The sequence below is a fragment of the Otolemur garnettii genome, unplaced genomic scaffold (genome assembly GCF_000181295.1).
Source record: "Otolemur garnettii isolate 467f Iridium unplaced genomic scaffold, OtoGar3 scaffold00003, whole genome shotgun sequence".
NCBI classification, from domain to species: domain Eukaryota; kingdom Metazoa; phylum Chordata; class Mammalia; order Primates; family Galagidae; genus Otolemur; species Otolemur garnettii.
In genome coordinates, this window is record NW_003852398.1 from 18711223 (window position 1) to 18732635 (window position 21413).

General features: G+C 41.4%; 1 protein-coding gene across 1 annotated transcript in view; it reads right to left on the bottom strand.

Moving 5' to 3' along the window:
* Positions 1-16109: 16109 nt before the first annotated feature.
* LSM11 (LSM11, U7 small nuclear RNA associated) overlaps positions 16110-21413 on the bottom strand; it is an 8896-nt gene continuing 3592 nt past the window's right edge. The window contains exons 3-5 of the mRNA XM_023514435.1: positions 19891-20103; positions 17209-17292; positions 16110-16656 (exon numbers count right to left, since the gene is read on the bottom strand). Coding sequence (XP_023370203.1) covers positions 16246-16656; positions 17209-17292; positions 19891-20103 — 708 coding nt within the window. The 3' untranslated portion in view covers positions 16110-16245. The remainder of the gene's footprint in view (positions 16657-17208; positions 17293-19890; positions 20104-21413) is intronic.

Below are 21413 nucleotides of genomic sequence, written 5' to 3' on the forward strand. Positions count from 1 at the left end.
TCTCCAGTAGCTGGGACTACAGGCACCCGCCACAACAGTTGGCTGTTTTTTTTGCTGTTGTTGTTGTTATTGTTGTCATTGTTGTTTAGCACGCCCTGGCCGGGTTGGAACCCACCAGTCCCGGTGCATGAGGCTGGCACCCTAAACACTGAACTACAGGTGCCAAGCCTGTTATACTGTATTTTATTTGTATTATTTTTGCGGTTTTTTCTGAATATTTTTAGTCTGTGATTGAATTTAATGGAACTTCATTCATCAAAGTAGTTATTCATTAATATAAGTTTTACATTTAACGCTTAACTCTTACATTTAACCCTTTCTTTTCTCATTGGAAAAGAATGTTCTTACACCTAAGACTTAATTCAGCTCATGCTGGGAATTAGGTATATATTGATCCCCACATATACCCTGTATAAGGTCTGAATAGTCTATCAGACAAGGGAGGCCTAGGAAGGGAAGGGGCACACTCTGCTGGAACACTGTTTTGTTCATTAATAGGAGAGTATAGGGGCTCTTTCTGTTCTTTTCCCATCAGGACCTTAGTGACCCAGACAGAACAATACTTTTCTGCATACTTGAGCAGCATGCACACCAGATTTATTGTTTGGGCTAGGTTGCTCTTTCAAAGAACTTAGCATCCATGGGACAATGTGGAAATTTATGAATATTTTAAAGTTCCAACAACACATCATGAAAGTGCTAAAACAGATTGGAAATACATAAAACATAGCTGTTGCCACCTGCAGACCATGACAGGGCCAGGGAAGTAAGGGATGAGAAATTGCTCTCTGCAGTTTTTCACTTACCTGGACACACACTAATGGCAAAATGCAGTAAGTTCGTGTTGTAGTCTGATCGCAAGCAAGTGCCCAGCCTTGCAAAATGAAAATGATGGGGATATAATGATGCCATCTACCATTCATTCCCCTCTCTCTCGCCCACCTCTGTCCCCACACCCAGCCTCCTTATCTCTCTCCCCTTCTCTTTCCCTCATCTGCCTTCCCCATTCACTCACCTCAGAAGTTCACACAGCAAAAAACAACAGGTAAAACTTGGGGAAGAGCAAGCTTTTACTTGCTGGAGACCCTCCAGTCTCTTTGTGAATGTCATTTTGTCAGAGAGACCTTCCCTGATGGCTTACTCATAGACAGCTGCCCCAAACGGCCTCTCTCCCAGTCTCCTATTTCATTATATTTTTCATGGCGCTTTGCACTGTGTAAAGTTCTTACTTAAATTTTGTTTCCTTGTGAATGGACTGCCCAGTAGAAGGTAAATGCCATGGCCGAGGGGAGGGGACTTGTCTGTCCTGTTTGCCCAGTGTCTCTACTCCCTCAAGTGTTCTGGTCCTAGGAGGGGCTTAGTAAATCAGTGTTGATGGAACAAGTACCCTGAACTACATAAGATATGGGTGGGGGGAAAGTGGGAGCCAAAACAAAATTACAGAATTTAGAACCGGAAGGAACCCTGGAGAGTTATTCAGTGGATTTTGATATTTCTAAGACTATTCAAGGAGATAATACAGGTAATCAACACAGTGCCTAGAAAACAGACAATAAGAACTAATAAGTGGTGGCTCCTATGTTTTTAAAAATTGTATTCTGTTACAAACAGAAAAAAAATCTGGCCTCTAGGATTCGATGGTGTTCTTTCTCAACCCAGCAGAAGGTTCTTATCCCACCCCAATCCCAGAAATAAAATTGTACTCCTAGGCTGAAAGCTGCCCTACTCGCCACCCACCACAATAGTCCTGACATCTTCATGCATATCTATCTCCGTGAGTTATCAGTGCAGGATTACAGCTGCGATCCAGACTCTTTTGAGAATATTAGGGGGAAAATCCCTGAAGGGTTGGCCTGAGCTTTTTTTGTTCACATTGTTAGCTTTGAAGACCTTAGCATAGCACTGAGAAATCAATAAACGGGCTGCTGCTGACCCAGTAGTGCTCTCCTTCTCATTCTCCTCTGGGAGGCTCGCCTCACTCCAATGCACTGAGAAGTGGTGAAGCACCCAACTCTGCAGATCAGGACCTTGTATGTCATCAAGGAACACTGAGTGGAGCTTGCTGTGGGTTTTCCATCCAGGGTGTCATTAGATGAAATGAAAGTACACATTACAGGTTTGCGTAATGAACAAGCCTCAAGTTAGGTTTGCTGTGATAGGGTTATCAGTCATTGCACAAATTAATTATTTAGGAAAGCACTTTTTACAGTGGATTTTCATTAAGTTTGTCCCCTTGATGTATGTATATAAAAATGACTAATCCATCGGACACTGCTATTGTGCGTGTGCATCTATCACTATCGGGCCTTTTTCCATAATTGGTTTATTAATTATAGCATCTTAATGATCTGTTTAAAATAAATAAACCATTTGCACCATTTCAAAGGTATTTTGTGAGGCTCAGCTGATATTAAAATAGCACCAGCTTTATGTGCTTTTTCAGCAAGTGACCTAATTAGTTAATAAAGTAATTGAATATTAAAAAGGATGTTGCAAGTGATTAAAATTTAAGAGCCTTCAGAATGTTATTAAAGCTATAAATCATACATCACTGTTTTAATTTGCATAGCTACAGAATTACTAATGGTCCCACGTGCACACGGGGCTTGGCAATTAGTCCTTTAACAAAATGTTGGTGATGTTGAGGTACCAAATTCTTTCAACCTCTTTTGATAGCTACATAGTAACCTGCTTTTTCCAAATTAAATATCTAACAGCTGAAATTGCTACTTGCTCCCTTTGACAGGTGTATACATTCCTCTATCCAACAAATATTTATGAAAACCTATTGCATTCAAATACTGTGCTGGTTGTCGGGTATAATGGTGAGCAAAACAGATGCAGTCCTAATGGAGGGTATGTCCTGGAGTTGGACAGAGGCACTTGTGTAGTTCCTCAGTTTATGGAGAACTACAAAAGGTGATAAGGGTATATGAAGGAAAAGCATAGCATCCTCTAAGACAGTGGTTCTCAATCTTCCTAATGCCATGACCCTTCAATACAGTTCCTCATGTTATGGTGACCCCCAACCATAAATTTTCATTGCTACTTTATAACTGTAATTTTGCTACTGTTATGAATCGTAATGTAAATATCTGATATGCAGGATGTATTTAGGTGACCCCTGTGAAAGGGTCGTCCAACCCTCAAAGAGGTCGTGACCCACAGGTTGAGAACCACTGCTTTAAGAGGATTGTGCTGTCAAAATCTCACCTCATCTGCTAGGAATTAATGCTTAATTTCAGGTGAAGTTCCTGGGATTTTACCCAGTCGGCTATGGAGAACTCTTATGCAAGTAGGAAATGTTTGATGAATCTTCCAGTGTCATGTAGGAAGTTGTTGGTTATTTACCCAACAGCCATCGTGACTCCTGTGTATGGGATTCCCATTGTTGTTTGGCTACAGAGCGAGTACTATAGCCAGACAGGCATGAGTGATGAGGAGCCTGAACCCATTGTTGTAATTCCACTCCCCTTTGCCTGTGATTGGCTTAAGGTAGATATGTTCTGAAGAACTCTTAAGAGGCTTTCTGGAAGAACTTCTTTTCCTGGTTTAAAAAAAAAAAAGATGCACAAGGAGAACGTGCCTTTCCTCTATGGCTTTGGATATCATCATGAGTGGGGATGATGCCTGGAGCTAAAAACGAACAAAACACCACACACACACACACACTCCCTAAACCTGAGCCCTGATATTCTTTGGTTGCTGAACCAACTATGAAAACTTTAGGCCAGGCATGGTAGCTCACACCTGTAATCCTAATACTCTGAAAGGCTGAGGCAGGAGGATCACTTGAAGTCAGGAGTTCAAGACCAATGTCTGCAAGAGTAAGACCCCAGTCTTTACTAAAAATAGAAAAAAGTAGTGGGTCCTGGTGATTCATAACCATAGTCCCAGCTACTCAGGAGGCTGAGACAAGAGGATTGCTTGAGCCCAGAAGTTTGAAGTTGTAGTGAGCTATAATGATTCCACTGCACTCGAGCCCAGACAACAGAGCAAGACCTTGGCTCAAAACAAAACAAAACATATTTCGGGTGTCTTAATGCATGAAATAAGAAGTTTCACTTGGGTATTATGTTACTTGAAACACAAAACATTTTAATTGAACCAGATGGGTCCAAAAATGAAGATACTGGAAGCAAAAAGCTAAATTAAGAAGCTAATGTAATTCCAACTGGGCAATGATAAGATAGTCATGGTGGGGTGGAATAGGAGTAATGAATAGAAAAAAAGGTCACAAGCAGAGCCGAGGCATTGTGGACATAGATCAATAGAATTTGCCCACTTTTTAGCTATCCCAGGAGCCAGGTAATAGTAACTATCGTTTGTTGAGCATTTCCTATGTGCCAGGCGATGTTCAAAGTGCTTTTCATGCAATATCTCATATAATTATTTTATCAGCCCCTGGAAGTGCTGCTGTCACCATGATTGGATTCCATTACAGTTGTGACTAGATATCCCAAGTCAAACCCCAGTAGCCTCTCCCACTACCAGTGAGCAAAGGTAGAGGAGTGTCTTCATAGCCCTCAGACTCCCTGACACAGTTGCTGGCAAGAACACTTCCTCCACATTTTTTGCTTCATAGCATATATGGAAAGTGATAATATTTCAAGTTATACACTGGGACAAATTAGAAAGGATATGGGGTATTTTTGTATTTTTATGGGACTTGGAAAAGCCTTCATTATTCTTCATATTATAAAAGATTTCAAAATTTAGGGATGATATGAAATACAGAATTTTTAGAAAATTTGGCCAAACACAGTGGCTCACACCTGTAATCCTAGCACTCTGGGAGGCCAAGGTGAGTAGATCGCTTGCTCTAGGAATTCAAGACCAGCCTGAGCAAGAGTGAGACCCCATCTTTACCAAAAATAGAAAAACTAGCCAGGCATGGTGGTTCACACCTGTAGTCCTACCTATTCAAGAGGATGAGGCACGAGGATCACCTGAACCCAAGAGTTTGAGTTTGTTGTGAGCTATGATGATGCCACACCACACTAACCAGGGTAACGAAGTAAAACTCTTTTCTCAAAACCCAACTTCCAAAAAAAACAACCTCTTCAATTTTTAATGGGAAATTTGCATTTGCATTTATGAATAGCTTTTTTTTTTTTTTTTTTGAGACAGGGGCCTCCAGCTGTCCCCTTGGGTAGAGTGCCGTGGCATCACAGTTCATAGCAACCTCCAACTCCTGGGCTCAAGCAAGTCTCCTGCCTCAGCCTCCCAAGCAGCTGGGACCACTGTTGCCTGCCACAACACCTGGCTATTTTTTTTTTTTTTTTTTTTTTTTGGTTGCAGCCATCATTGTTGTTTGCTGGGCCGGGCTAGATTTAAACCACCTTAGGTGTATGTGGCTGGTGCCTTAGCCACTTGAGCCACAGATGCCGAGCCTGAATAGCTTTTTAATATTGGATTTTGTACTTGAAATAGCAATTCTTGATCAGACTTAAAAAAAATTCCATCAGGACTTTTAAATAATGATCTCTTCAAGTGATAGTCATCACTAATGAACTTCGCTCACACAAGTAAGCAAAGTTCATACTTGATATGAAACAAGTAAAAGATTATTTGGGGAACCATTCCAGATTTTATCGTGTCTGTCATATTTAAAGAAACTGATAATTCTTCCTATTCTTTCATGAGAATTGCAATTTCTTGCAATTGTGTGGAAAACTTTCAAATGTGATGGAACTTTCTCCAAGTATTTCAAAATAATGACAACACTTTAATGTGTTGACTCCTCAGGCATAGAGTAGTTACTACACATGGAAAGTGCTTATCAGTCCCAAACAGCTAAATGAATTCAACACATGTGAGATAGATTCAGTGACCTGTCTGCCAAGAATCCTGTCCCTACCTAGTGCTGTTGAACTTGAAGTAGCTCCACTTTGGCGGGTGCTGTCTTCTTGCTGGGCTGACATGGACAGTCAACCCGTACATTCGCGCAGGGGAATGTACACACTTAGAAGGACCCCATGCTCAGCTTAATGGTCTGATGCTGCCATCTTGAAATTCTTAGTAAGTTTTTTAAAAGGGGCCCTACATTTTCATTTTTCACTGGGCCTTGAAATTTATGTAGCTGCTCCTTGGGCAACTGGAACACAAACCCCTTTGTTGACTACCCCCTGCCCTTGCTCCAGATGGGCAGGCGCATGTGCTACCACTGGCTTCCGAGTTGTGAAGCAACTTCTTGGCAGCTGTTCTCAGCTCACTGGTGTGGAACACAACAATGTGCACGTCCTCAGGCCCATCAGGTTTGGTGTTCACAGGACCAAGGGCCACACTTCTGTACCTGGTTCTACTTGGCCACTCTCGTGGGACTGTGATGAAGCTGTTGATGCTTATGGCTGGCAGTGACTGATCCAGGCCTTCCAGCTGCCCCAAGAACTGAGGCATCAGTAACATAACTCGGGGTGCCTGGCTCAGTTGGGCAGTCCTATGTAGGACATATCCCCAAGCGTGTTCCCTCCTGGTAAGATCTCCGTGACTTAGGATAGGTCTGTCACATCCTTGCTGAAATGTGTTTCAAAATGAAGAAAGCACACTAGATTTTGAGTGTCTTTTCAGTGCGAGAGAAGCCAGTGTGAGGTATGATTTCTCAGTGTTAGAACTGAAGAGAGGACGGTGGAAGGTAGATCTGAAGGAAACATTCAGAATCCTTGTCAGCTCTTCACCTGCACCTGGCACGTGATGGTTAAAAAGTTTCTCCCAACCAGTTTTTGAGTTGGACTCTGTATCTTTCTTGCTTTGGTATCATAACTTCACTCTGGTCTTTATTAAAATGGCATGTATTTGAGGTCGGAAGTTCATGAACTCATCTTAGAAAAAGTGCTACTACCTCATTGCCAAATAGCATTATGCTCACCTTCAGAGTAGCCCGCTTGGGAAGCTATGCACTGAAGCCAGCACCTAGTCTACCCCTCAGAGCGCTTTTTCTAGGGTGAGTTCATGAACTTGTCAGACCTCATATGACAGCAGCACTGACGGCCATTCCAGACAAAGAGTTCCCAAAGGACTTTGCAGTGTGGACTAAGCACTGGTGTCAGTGTAGCTTCCCCAGGGGAATACCTCAAAGGTCACCATAGCGATATTCAGCAATGAGGTACTTGGCACTGTTTTAGGATGAGCGCATGAACTTAATTGTCCAATTTTTGTATGCATGGTAAAAACGTATGTTTTTACCTACTTTATTTAAATATAAGTAAAAACAGTCCTAAGCCAGCAAAGACGAATGACGCCCAGCACAGGGGAGGCAGCTCCTGCCAAAATACTTTTCATGGAGCAATAGATGTGCTCAGACTGGCTCTGGGGTCAGAGAAGGACATGGGAGCAAGAAGAGGCATAAAAATGACCTGGCAACAGGATAGAAGAGGCTGCAGCACGGGACCTCGGGTTCCTCACACAGAGTACCAGATTAACTAACTCACCCCTTCCTGCATCAGAGGCAAAGATCACAAATACATGTCCGTCTTGATCAAAGCCATACCAACAGAAGCCTAATAGATTATTTTACAGTAAATACTATTTTATAGTGTTTTACATGAATACATGCACAGCTGTCCCTAATTACACAGTCTTACTGCTCATGCAATGAGAACTTTGTAGATCTTTTTTTTTTTTTTTTTTTTGAGACAGAGTCTGACTCCATTGCCTTGGGTAGAGTGCTGTGGCATCACAGCTCATAGCAACCTCCAACTCCTGGGCCTAGGAGATTCTCCTGCCTCAGCCTCTAGAGCAGCTGGGACCACAGGCACCCGCCACAACACCTGGCTATTTTTTTGTTGTTGTTGTTGCAGTTTGGCCGGGCCAGTCCGAACCTGCCACCCTTGGCGTATGGGGCTGGTGCCCCACCCACTGAACCACAGGCGCTGCCCGAGAACTTTGTAGATCTTAAACTTTGCGGAGTCCTTTACGCTCCTCACCATGTGTGTGTGTGCAAGCATCCAGGGGTCCTTGTCATTGTAGTAATTGTAAGGTTCATGAGCAGTATAAAAAGCTGTAACTACTTCCCTACTGCCTAACATTTTGATTCTACTGTCTAAGAAAGGCTTCTTTCTGGCACTTCATAAAATAGCCTGGTCCTCTTGCTACCAATTAGTGGCTTTCCGGAGATGATGAGAAGGCTCGAAAAGTGGGACAACCCAAGCACTGAAATAACAGCAGTGGCTGCTTAGAGAGTCCGTAAGGTAGGGGAGACATGAGAAGGCAAGTGAGCTTTTTCACCTTCTCGCCCTTCTGCACCCCAGATGACTTTGTCCACATCGCCAAAATATTCTGTTCCACTTTGTGAACTATTTGAGCCCAGCTCCTGGCGTAAGCTCATCTCTGGGCCCAGTGTGGGGAGAGACGCCCCTTAGGAGCTCATGCTGGCAAAGATCTCACACACACACTGCAGCTCACCCTCAAGTGAGGCTGCGCATCCAGTCACAAACAGGACGGAACCCTGTCCATCAGTCAACTTGGATTTGAAAAATACACAGCTTTTACAGCTCTGCTCTGGCATTTCTTCATTTCTTAACGTATGGGAAACCTGAAACAATGTAAGTGGCTGGGCTCTCCCTCAGTTTTGAGGCGGCCCCCGTGCATGTGTGTGTTTTCATGTGTATTTGTCCTCCAGTGCACATTTTGGTAACAAGATTGGGTGTAACATGCTCAATTAGTTAGGGGATACATTTTTATTACTAGTACCGCTACTGGTTGTATCTTGATCTCCATCAAGAACTGGCCAACCGGGGAGATGAGCGTGAACTGGCTTATGACTGGAGGGGAACTAAGATGTGTGCAGTGAACACAGCTGCTTTGCATGTTTGTGCTTTTATCATAAAACGGGTGATAATGATAAGGATGTGTAAGAACCACCCTATTAATGACGGTGCCAGTGGAGAGTGTGAACAAAAGCCATGGCTATTAAGCAAAAGAAAAGCTAGACTTGTTCAGAGTTTAGGTGTTACGGCCACATATTTAAGGCTATTAGAAAGCCCCTTGGTGTTGAAATTCCTGCCAGAATAATAGTTTCATCACTTCAAGTGTGAAACTCCCCAGCCACAGATCCCAACTCTTGCTACTAAAGCAGGTGTTTTATAATCTTGTTTTTGCTGATGGTGCCATTTTATCACCAGTGTGTATGTTACTGGGCACACTCTGAGTCTGTACATGCAACATGGATCTGTTTGCAGATGGCGTGAAGACAAACATTTTAATTTCAGTAGTTATGTATCTATTTTAATGTGGATTTTCCATTTAGGGAAAACTTCCCAATTTTCCATTGATGGTGGTGATACACAGCTTCCTTTTAAGTGTAAGTTTAATAGTCCATTTATAGAATGATATGGAATAAATAAAAATAAATGTACTGGTCTGCTTAGGCAAAACTCACGAAGATACTCTGTAAATGACCCAAGTTTTGGAAACAATAAGCTATATAATAAGAAAGCGGGTATAGGGTTGAGTTTCTATTAATGATGATAGCCATCCTGGTGACCACTGCCTCACACGTGTAAGGCTGCTGCCTGATGCCCCAGGAGTGTGCCTTCCACGTGACACTAATTGGCCCACACAGGAGAGAAACCACGACCCTTCCCTCATTAGCCACATGCTCAGACCAGCTGAGCTAGCTCGCACTGGGTCACTGGGGTCCCATGTAGGAAATTACCATTCCAGTGCCCCGTGGCCCCCTCATAACCCCAACTAATGAATGTCCCGTGGAGCCTAATGTCGTTCCTGAGGGAGCACACAGCTCTCCCAGCAGTGGAGAAGTTGATGACATTCTGAAGTTTTAACCCATGGATAGCCAACTGAGGATGCTTGGAGAACTCAGGAAGTCTAGAAACAATCTTCGCAACACCTGTGTGCTGGAAGAAAGGAGAAAAACAACATTGTATTCTGTCCATTTGTTTGCCAGTTCTGGTGTGAAGACGCGGAATAGGAGCATGGGGAAGTTAAGAAGGCCACTAGCAGGAAAGCTCAGCAAGTTCATCAAGCAGAAATGTCATTAAGTGCTTGCTACACAGGCTGAGCACTTTACACCCACGAAACTGTGAAACCGGTGGTATTATCCCTAGTTTAGAGATCGGAAAACTGAGGCTCACAAGTAGTGAAAGAGCCAAGGATCTCCCAGGATTGCCACATTCTAGAAATTAACTCATCAAGTTGAAGGGCAATTTTACTAGATGGACAGCTTGCCTGTTCTTTTGGCTTGTGTTCTTTGTGGATCTCAGGAGAGACTATAGGCTCTCAAGTGACCTTCATTGCTGTAGCTTTAGCACCTCCATAGTTTAGTCTTGAGAAGAGTTTCATTAATTAGATAAATCTGTAGGCAATGCCAAGGGAAAGCATCCTTCCTAAGTGTTGGGGAATATTGGAAAGAACAGGATGGTGGACGTTCTCAGTGCATACTAAAGGGCTAGAATGACCACTAGTTAGTCATCTTCTTTCTAATGAGATTAATGGATCAATATCCCCTTCAGACCAAACCAGGGGGCAAAATACTTCCCAGCCTTCACTTGGCACCTACTTTACCCAGAGCCACAGCTGGCCGGCTGTTCCCAGGGTTACCCACCTCCCTGCTTCTCTCTAGAAGCGACAAAGCCCTGTGTGTGTGTGTGTCCACATTCACTGCCTGAATGCCATCAGTCAGGCTTCCTAGGTTCAGATTAGGTAAATTCAATATTGAAAAAGAAACTTGTACATTGCCATTTGGGTTGATTACAGCTTGTTTTTACTTGATTAACTTAGTCCAGACTGGTGAGCATTTAAGGATAAATTGTAGCAGTGGCTGGAGACGTGGGTCTCAGGTCCTTTTGGGACTGCTCATTAAGCAGTTTTCTTTAACCTACTGCCACCTAGTGGCAACTGAGCAGACTGAAGGAGAGAATTCCTTGCCACTCCTATGGAGGAAGCACAGAAGAGTGATAAATGTGTCTCATTCCACTGCTCCCTACTCCCCTGCCAACATTTAACTATCACTGCAGCTAGCTGACCCTTCAGCCTTTATTTTGATTGATGAGGGCATCTTCATTTAATCAGAACTCCCTGACATACAAAACAAGCAAGGACCAGACCTAGAGCATGTGGGTCCTCCCTCCTCTTCCTCTGCGATGGTTAGAAATTTCACCTATGTCAGGTGAGCGCAAGTTAATGTATCCTTTAAAGCAGGGGAACTGGGTTAACTTGAGGTCTCCTTTGAGAATCAGTGTGCCTTTTATTTGTCTACTTTAGCAGGTTAGCAGGTGACTTGCTTCTGGCAGCACATAAATCTTTGAGCAGCTCAACTTCTTGTACATGCACAGAGGAAAGGTGATACGTAGCAAATTCACGTATTTCTGGAAACGTGTAAGGATCAATTTGCTAAATACATTAAAACTCTCAGAAAGGGGGCAGAATCAATGGTAATTTCAATAGATTATGAAGAGAATAGATTAATGCCAACCAACTACTAGGTAGAATAAACACGAGGCAACAAGAGTTTGAGACTACAGTGATCTATGACCCAGCCACTGCATTCCAGCCTCTAAAAAAATTATTTAAAAAAAAATTTCACAGGGCAATTACAATTTCTTGTAGCTTAGGACAGATAATTCCTAATGTGGGCCAAGTTCCTTTTCTAAGCAGGAACATCAAATCAATTTGGAAAACTATCTACCTCAAAGATGGTGATCTAGATGTGTTTGCTTTGGTTAAAAAAAAAAAAAAGCCCAAAGTTACAATAATGAGACTGCAGAAGACTTGAGATGTTTTAACTTTCCAGATAGGAGTCTTCACTTGGTAATGGACTTGCCTGACTCCTCCCTGCTTCCCCCCCAAATCAGTAGAGATGACACAGTAGTGGTACATGAATACAATCATATTTATTACAGTTTTCAGACTCCCATATGACACATACATATCTAAAGCAAAACACTGCAAACTGACATTACTAGCAGCAATCTTCCCTAAACAGGGAGGGTTTCGGTTAACAATTAGGAGTAGTTTAAAGACGAGATTACAGTCATGGTTTTTTTTTAGCAGCTGGTATATAAGTAGTGAAACTATAGATACATAGTCATTCAGGTTTAGCTTGTCTCAAAACACATTAATAAGTTACAGTGCAGGGGGGTATCCCCAGGATTGCCAAATAGAAGGCTAATGTCTTTAAATGTCAGTATGAAACAGGCAAATCACTTTTTAAGACATGGCTTCCTATCAGCTTTACTGTCAGGACAACAGAAAAAGAAGTGGACAGCTGCTCTAAAATCTAGCTCACACATAATTCAGCCAGATGATCATCATTTAAATAATACCTTTTAAAATTTTTCAAACACTTTTTTTCCACAGCTCTAAAAACATAACAGACATAACATCAGACATTTGCTCCAAAGGACTACAAATCAAAAGCAATTGCAATGTATTGGGAACAGCTTTCACAGCTTTCCTAAGGGACAGTTCCCATCTTTTCAGAGAAGCAGTAACTCTGGTAGCTTATCAAAGTACTTTTTATTCCAAATAAATAAAAGACCAACTGAAGGTCTCAGGTGTACTTATTTTTCTTCCCCTAGATCTTCAAACCATCCAAAGCCATTTCTTGACAGAGAGTTTTCATTTTTATTAGAGGAGTGCAAGAAAACTTACAAACATTGGAAAAATACTCAAAACACTGAGAGTAAGGGAGACTCAACCCTTTTTAGAACCCAGAAAATGGAAAGGAACCCTAAAGAATTATCTTAAATCCATCAACTCCATTTGCCAGAGGGTAATCAGACTGTTCACCTTTGCAACAAACCCAGGTAAGACTTCCTTGCTTTGCAACCACTAAGAAAAGCCTCTGGGACAAGAAAAACACAGGCTGGTGAACATAAATTACTGAAAAGGGGTCGACTGCATTCTATAGCACAAGAAAAGAACAATTAAAACAGCTATAAAACCATTATATTTATACCATGATATTCTTCTCTTACATGGTAACCTTCCTACAGCAACCACTTCATTCATAAAAAATACATTAAAGATTGGAAAGCTTTGGGGCGGCACCAGTGACAGCTAGCTGTCATTGAATAATTTTAATTTTTTCCTAAAGGGAAAATTTAAAGCAGCAATATATAGAACTGATTCTACTTCACGATTCTGCCCATGTCAGCTGCTGTGAAAATAGTGCAAACAGAAATATAAATATCCATTCTGCATCAAATTAGTTTTCTATTTCTTTTTTCTCAAGGGGTAGAAGTGGTATACCTAGATTTCTGTAAGGCTTCTGAAATTAAGGTCAGCTCATAGCTTATGACCCGGCAATCTCTAAGGTGCTGCTGGACTTGTTCACTCTGGGGAGAAAGGGAGCTGTGCTTGACCCGCTAACAACCTGTAACAAGGATTTCTGTGCACCTAGATTTTCATGCTATGGTTCTAGGCTTTCTGACCTGACATGCATCATGCACAAAAAGCCAACCTGCCTCGAACACTAACTGGCCAACCATCTCATAGGCAGGCAGCCTACCTCTGTCACAAGATGGTCCCTAAAAGAAAGCATAAATACTTAAGAACAACCTTAAGTCCAAATTCTACTAACGGTAGAGCAAAAGAGTCACCTGTATGTACAAAGAATGTCACATGCAAATTGTTCTGGATATAATACTATTTCTTCCGTTTCTTAATACCACTTCTAAACAAAGGTGGATATTTCTGAGATGACCTCATTAAGTGCACAGGTATATCCTGTGAATTCTCGTGAAAACATATTCCCCTGCCTAGAGATTAAAGAACAAAAGTTGGATGTTCAAAAATAAGTACTATTCGTAATTTGAGCTTGAAGTTTCCCAAGCTCAAATCCCTGGAGAACTCTAGAAACCACTTTTATTGCATTTCAGCTGCCTAGGGCCTCTGACAGGTAAGTTGGTGGGGGCTTCTGAAATGCTACCATGACTTCTCCCTGCTCCTTCCTTCTCCCGAGAAAGACTTCAGTTACTTCCATAGCGACTTACAATAATATCCTAAATAATCACATTTTTTGAATAGCACATACATTATTGGAACTATTTTTTTCTTCCTTAAAAAAATTCTCCAATAAAGAAAAGGCCATGATTTTTTAGAATTGACTTCTTTAAAAAATAATTATCATGCTTTGTATACCACTGGCACATTTACTAGATGGTATTCATTCCAGAATCACAGTCCAAACCAAACAAATAAATGGAGGCATGCACATAAAATAATTTTCATAGCCAAACTGTCATGTTGGGCAGAAAATGATAAATCAGTCTTTATATGGATATGTGAAAATTATATATACGTAAACATAAGGCATGTTTAAAATAAAGCAGGTTAGATTTAATCAGGACCAGAATGAATGGAAACTGATTATATTCCTTTTGATTTTAAATTTCATTATTGGAAAAATACAGTATCCATTACAGCTTCTAGCTGAGAGACAAGAGGGAAGACACATGAGAACAGAGAGACTGATAAAGAGATATAGGCAACAATGCCTGATGATTAATCACAAGATAACTATTAATTTGGGAACTGAGATTTCAGACACCCTACTCAGAAGAGACGGGCAGTTCTAAAGATAACTGTTCATTTGAATTTGTAGCCTGGAACCTCTATGAACTTTAGTGCAAGGACCTGACTCTAGAGTGCATCTGACCTGACTCTAAAATGCATTTAAAAATAAAAACACACGAGCAAAAATTTTTTTCAAAATTCCATATATTTCCCTTCAGGGATGGTCATTTTTAGATGCTCACTGATTATTTGGTACTATTATATAAGCCCCTTGAAAAGTTTAGGGGAGTCTTTCTGATAATGATTAAATAAGCAAGTGTGGGAGCTGGGATTGGAAGGAGGAACAAAAAATTGTTATTCTTCTTTTACTGAAGACACTCTTCTCAGAACCTTCCCTGTCCCTTAGGAGGAAGGAATGGAAGACGGAAAACAGTGCCTGAAGATGTTACTGCCTTCTGTTGATATGTTACAAAATCATGATTATGACACCTAGGAAGATTACTTTCTTATGTAGCACCTGCCTTGCTCATAAGACATAGAATTCTTACAAAGCTAGGAAAAAGAATTAGTAAAAATTACTCATGGCACTTAAATCTGTTTGGAGACTGTAAAATGCCTTCCTAAAATTCTCTGTCTCGATGCCCTGTGAGGTAGGTGTCTGATGGGGAAAACCTGAGGCATGGAGGGGTGAAGTCTGCTCACCTTCATTGTACGGTGAGCCAGTGGGCAAGCTAGCAGAAGGACCAGGCGTCCCAACTCCCTCAACTTTATTCACCTTGCTACCCAGAAGGCTTAAGTTACACAACAAATACAGCAGGGGAAAATTTTCTTTTCATATATTTTAACTAGTTACCTATTTTTTATGCTTCACAATGAACCTAAGTTATCTTGGATAAAAACTAATATAACAAAAAAATCAATATTGCCTAACAGTCTGTGTCAAGACTATTCTGCACTGGTGATTAAAAAAGCACAGAATATGATTCAAGTAGAAGCAGTCGTGGGAACTCTGGTGTTCCTGTTACTCAAGCCAGGCTGTGAGTAAAGTGTCCCTTTAGACACTACCCACTGTATTTGTTAAGAACTTCTTTGGCCTGACAAAAGGAAATAAAACCACCACCCCTGATTCGTGGTGAAACCATTCTGAAAGATATTTTATACAAGGCCGGCCCCACCTAGGAAGGGAACTTTCAGCCGTGTGATGTGTTCATGCAGAACTCTCTGAAGCCAGACATGGAGGTCACAGTCTCTTGCCATAATGCTCACAAAACAGTTCACACTACAGACAGAGGGGCAATACCACAGGGTACATGCGTTAGCACCATGCCACAGAAGTTACAGAGAAGGACAAGAAGCTACCACACAAGCATCTTATAGTCCCACCTGATATGCCATTTGCAGAGGGTATCTCTGGGAAGAGGAAGACTGATGAGGTTCTGAATTCCTTTTGATAATAAGGAGAGGGATCAAAACAGCCTTCATTGCTGGCTGCTCTGAGCCACCACCTATCAAATTTCACCCCTGCTTAAGTTGGTATCTTTCCTAGATGGTGTAGATACTCATAGGTAATAAATATTAATGCACTCACCCTCCCAACATCTTCTTCCCCTTGAGTTCATCTTCCAGAGAACTGAGCCTGCTCTGTCCTCTGCACATGCAGAACCAGAGGGAATCATTCCAAATCAGTTTCATTGGGTTACTAGGATACAGCATAGCAGCAATTCATGCACTTTATATCTAAAATCCAAAGCTCAAGTGAGGCTGAGCTGGTCACTGTGCAAGATGAACCAGCAGGACATTCTCACCTCGAATGAAAATTTGATTTATGTGTCGAGTGAATACCTGCTGGTAATCCACTTTGGGCTTTCGTTTTTTCTTACGAGTCTGGCCCCTGGAAAGGGTGGTAGCCCTGGAAAAGGTACCTCCCATACTGGACCCTTCTGTCCGTGTAGTCCTCCCTGACAGCTCTGACCTGGACTCTTCCCTTGCAGAGGCCTGCAGGGAGGAAGGGACAGAGCGGGAACGTTTGCGTGAGCCCCGGTCAGTGTCTTCTCTTCCCCACACTGAAGCGACCTTCCATGTGGATGTCTGGGAGTATCTGGAGAGAGTGGAGTCTTCAACTGCAGACTTAGAATCTGCTTCCTTCTTGGAGGAATCCTGAAGTTTCAGACGATCAAATAGCTATAAGGAAAATAAAGATGAATATTAGCTTATCTTTAACCTTCAAAATCCTTCTTTCAAAATACGGGAAAAAAACCAGATTCCTTAATTATGCTTTATGGACTCCTTGCTTTGCCATGTTTTTAAAAGTTCGTAATGAATTTGGTATTTCTAGACAAGACTCAGATAAAACAATAAATATGTCCAGGAAAAAGGCACCTAGCTTATTTCTGTAGTATAAAGCTGGAAGACTTCTAAGTCTTACAAAAGGTAACTTGCTGCTCAAATAACATACAGGTGTGACATTAGTTGGACGCATGAGTAGAGAGACTAATGAAGACCTTGGTATAGGCATACCTGATATACAACAATAAGGACCCTGCTTACTGGGCTCAGGGATCTTAATTCTTTTTTTTTTCTTTGCAGTTTTTGGCTGGGGTCAGGTTTGAACCCACCACCCCAGGCAAATGGGGCTGGTGCCCTACTCCTTGAGCCACAGACGCCACCCAGGGATTTTAATTCTTAACGCTGGAAAGCATAATGGGTACTCAGGAGGTCAGGGGAAACTCCTACCCTAGTGAGAGTCAATGAAGAATCCCGTTCATATGCTTTGCCTAGAACAGGTTTTCGATAGGTCTCGTCCACATCAGTAAGTGCCTAGAGAAATAGCCCAAAGTGGGAGAAAAAAGAAAATGAAAAATATTATTTTTGTAGATTTTTCAAGGAAAAAAAGAAAGACTAACATTTAATCAAAGCAGAACTATACTTGGGTGACTCAGCTGTTGGGCAGAAGAAAATGGTGATAACCTTCTATGTAGGATTTTCAAGCTGTTACTACCATCTAAGGTGGGTTTCTTTTATGAATAGTAAGTGCTTTTATGACTGCATGGTAGAAGTTCTTAACTTTCAGTGTGCATAAATATCTAGGAAGTTTATTAAAACATAAATCCAAGGCTATTCTCCTGGAGATTCAGATTCAGTAGATCTGGAACGAAGCCTAGGTTTGCTTGTTTTAACCAGAAGCCCCAGCGGTCCTGATGCAGGATGGCTTCAGACTGCACTTTGAGAAACATTATCTACTGCTGCTTTGCCGCCTCAGTTTCTATGTCTTATGACAGTGATTAATATAGGTCAGCCAGGGCTACACAGAATTGCTGTTGAGTTCTCATCACCAAGATTAACCACACAGGATAGTTGTTAGGGTCAAATGAGACTATGTAAGAAAAATTTAAAGGTAGTTTCTTTAAAATTATCCTACAAATAAAAGCTTATTATTACCACTACTGCCATTAAATAAATTCTCTTCACTCCTTTCCCCTCAAAGGTAAAATTATAATCCATATATGTAATTATACACTGTATAAATACTATCTCTCTCTCTCTCTCTCTCTCTATATATATAGTATTTTTTCCTTCATTTTAGCAATAAGAAAAATCAAGGCTCGGAGAAATTACCTTGTTCACACCTACTAAGTGGTGAAGCTAGGCTTCCCATCCAGGTCTAGGATTTGAAGCTAGAATTCAAACATCCAAGATAGAGTTTGTGCTTCCACTTACTAACAGCATGATACAGGCCCAGTCTTTCAATCTCTCTAGACTCAATTTCTTTATTTGTGAAATGGAACAGTAATAGTACCCCCAACTTACCCACTAATATATAAAGCCACTACTACGGTATAGGGCACATACAGGGTCCTCAATAAAGTTAGCCACTGTTGTTCTTATCCAGGAGAATGCAGGAATGGGGATGAGAAGAGAAAGGTGGAGAAGACCATATGGAAAAGCAACACTAGAAAGCCTTGATGGTTTTTAACTAGTTCATGTTACAGTTTTGCTGCAACATATCCCTTCCCTCTTAAGAATGTCTAGCAAAGACAGTCAGCCTTAGGAGGCTGAGAGGATGTGGTATACTCCTTCATAAGGAAACACCAGGCAAAGTGCTTCGATTATTAATGTCTGCTTCACTTCTATCCTTATCTACCTGCCCAAATACTATACAGTAGAGTTTATTTCTTCCTGAAACTTCTGTACCTAGCACTGGGTTCAGCAAAGTGGAAAGTCAATAAATATTTTTAAATGAATCAAAAGAATGGTTAGTAGAAAATCAATTTAAAATTATTAAATAGATTAAATAAATACTTAATTCCTTACAGTTGAGTTTCCCAACCTTGACACTAATGACATTTTGGACTGGATAATTCCTTTATGTTGGGGAATTGTACATTATAGGATTTTTTTTTTTTTGAGACAGTCTTTGTCACCCTCAGTGGAGTGCCATGGCATCATAGCTCCCAGTAACCTCAAACTCTTGGGCTCAAGATTTCCTCCTGCCTTAGCTTCCTAAGTAGCTGAGACTAACAGACACCTGCCACAATGTCTGGCTATTTTTATTTTTTTTAGAAATGGGGGTCTCACTCTTGCTCAGGCTGGTCTTGAACTCCTGAGTTCAAGCAATCCACCCACCTCAGCCTCCCAGAGTGCTAGGATTACAAGTGTGAGCCACCGTGCCCAACCCTCTTATAGGATATTTACCAGCATCTCTGACCTATACCCATTAGATGCCAGTAGCACCCTCTTCCACAGTAGTGACAATCAAGTAATGACTCCAGGGTGGCGCCTGTGGCTCAAGGGAGTAGGGCACCAGCCCCATATACTGGAGGTGGCAGGTTCAAGCCTAGCCCTGGCCCCCCCCCCAAAAAAAGACTCCAAACATTGCCAAATGTTTGTAGGAAAGAAGAAAAAAAATTGCCCTGGTTGAGAGCCACTTCCTTAAGAAAGATTTTTTTTGTTGTTATTGCCCAAGACAAAAGTATAAACAAATTCTAGTTTTTCTGAGAAGGTATTCTATAGGTTTTTCTTTTTCTTGTTTATTTTATTCTTTTTTTTTTTTTTTTTTGAGACAGTCTCACTTTGTTGCCCTCAGTAGAGTGCCATGGCATCATAGCTCACAGCAACCTTAAACTCTTGGGCTCAAGCGAGTTTCTTGCCTCAGCCTATGGAGTAGCTGAAACTATAGGCGCCTGCCACAATGCCTGGCTATTTTTTAGAGATGGGGTCTTGCTCTTGCTTAGGCTGGTCTCAAACTCCTAAACTCAAGTGATCCACCTGCCTGGGCCTCCCAGAATGCTAGAATTCCAGGCATGAGCCACCAAGCCCGGCTACAGGTTTTTCTTAGTAAGTTTCCTCAGATCCTTTAGACATATAGGTTATTTACTCTCTAGAAGGTTCTCCAGCTCTTGAGAAAGGCTTAATTACCATATTCCAGAACTTGTCAAATGCAACGAGGAAGCCTGTACAGACACCGCGAAGTCCCTTGAAAGTGCGGATGTGAACATTCACTTTCACCCCCTCCCGGATACATCGATGGAGTTCACCCAGCGGGCTCCCTTCGTGCACTAAAACAAGAAAAGGACGATCAGCACTGCATAAACATCTTCCCTCATTCCCAGAATTAGCAGCCTGGACCACCTAATCACATCCAGCAATACAAGACGCCATGCTGCAGTGACAAACTCACTATCGAAACAGGAAGGCTCAACAGACACCATGGCAGGGACAGCCAACTAGATTTCAGTAAGGTCTGGATAAACCATGGGTATGGATAGCATCCAAATGTTTCCCTACCTACATATCTTTTATTCTACAATGTCACCGATCCTAAGATGCACTGTGATTTTAAAACTTTTGGGGGCAAAAACCCACCACATTAAATGTATACAGCAGCAGCCAGGTTCTTCTCAGTTTTATTCCTTAAGATAATTCATGAATGACATATTCAGTTAAGGTCTTCTAAAGAACCAAAAACCGTGTTCGTGTTTGAAGGAAACAAACTGTGTAACACATTTTTCCAAATGTGTGCCATCCTCTCAGGGAGAATGTCCTTTGGCCCCACCAATCTGAGTACTCCAGGCACAGGCTCTAAGGAGTCACTAGTGGCAGCACACATCATTTTGACACTAACAGGAAAAGTACTGGTTGTGTTCCAATCCGTGATGATGTAAAAGGCACCTCTGAGTGTCTGGCTCCTACGAGATTGCTAATAAGCCCCATGTGAAAAGAGCAGTATTAATGATTCATGGGAAGAATATTGGGATTATAAATTCAAGCTTTTATTACAAGGGATTCATTCCTTCCTCAGGTCTTTGGAGCAGAGATTAATTTTATTTTTCTTATTTCATGTTAACTTAGCTCTCATAATATGCTAACTATAGAATATGTAATAAAACCTCCCCAAAGAAAACTACAAACAAACACATGTACACACTGTCTTTCTTTCCCACATTTCCAAAGCAAAATTCTATAGAGAACATTTGCTAATGATAGTAAACAGAAAATTTCTCTGCTTTCTTTCTAGTGGCATAAGGGAGAACAACGGTCCTGTACTTTGGGTAACTAAGTTAGTTCTTGACCACCTTATCCCTCATTTAAGGGCTTGCTTATAAACCATGACTGTGCTAAATTAATAAAGGGAAATACTCTTGGAAAAAAATGATGTAGCAGATGAGAAGAGGAGTTCATGACAGACTGAGACTCAGCAATAAGGGACAGTTGGAGTCAAAGTGGCAGAAACAATGGCCCTGGAAAGGAACATGAGAACCTTGACCTGACCTTCATATTTACCTCTCTTACAGCAATATTTTAAAGTCCTTTAAATCTTTGATATATAAGGGTGGGTGTATGCATGTATGTATATCTCTATATGTGTTGGGTTGCAGTCCTTATTAAACTAAGCATTGTAAACAACTTTCAGGTCATTATAAACTAGTTGTGTCACCATG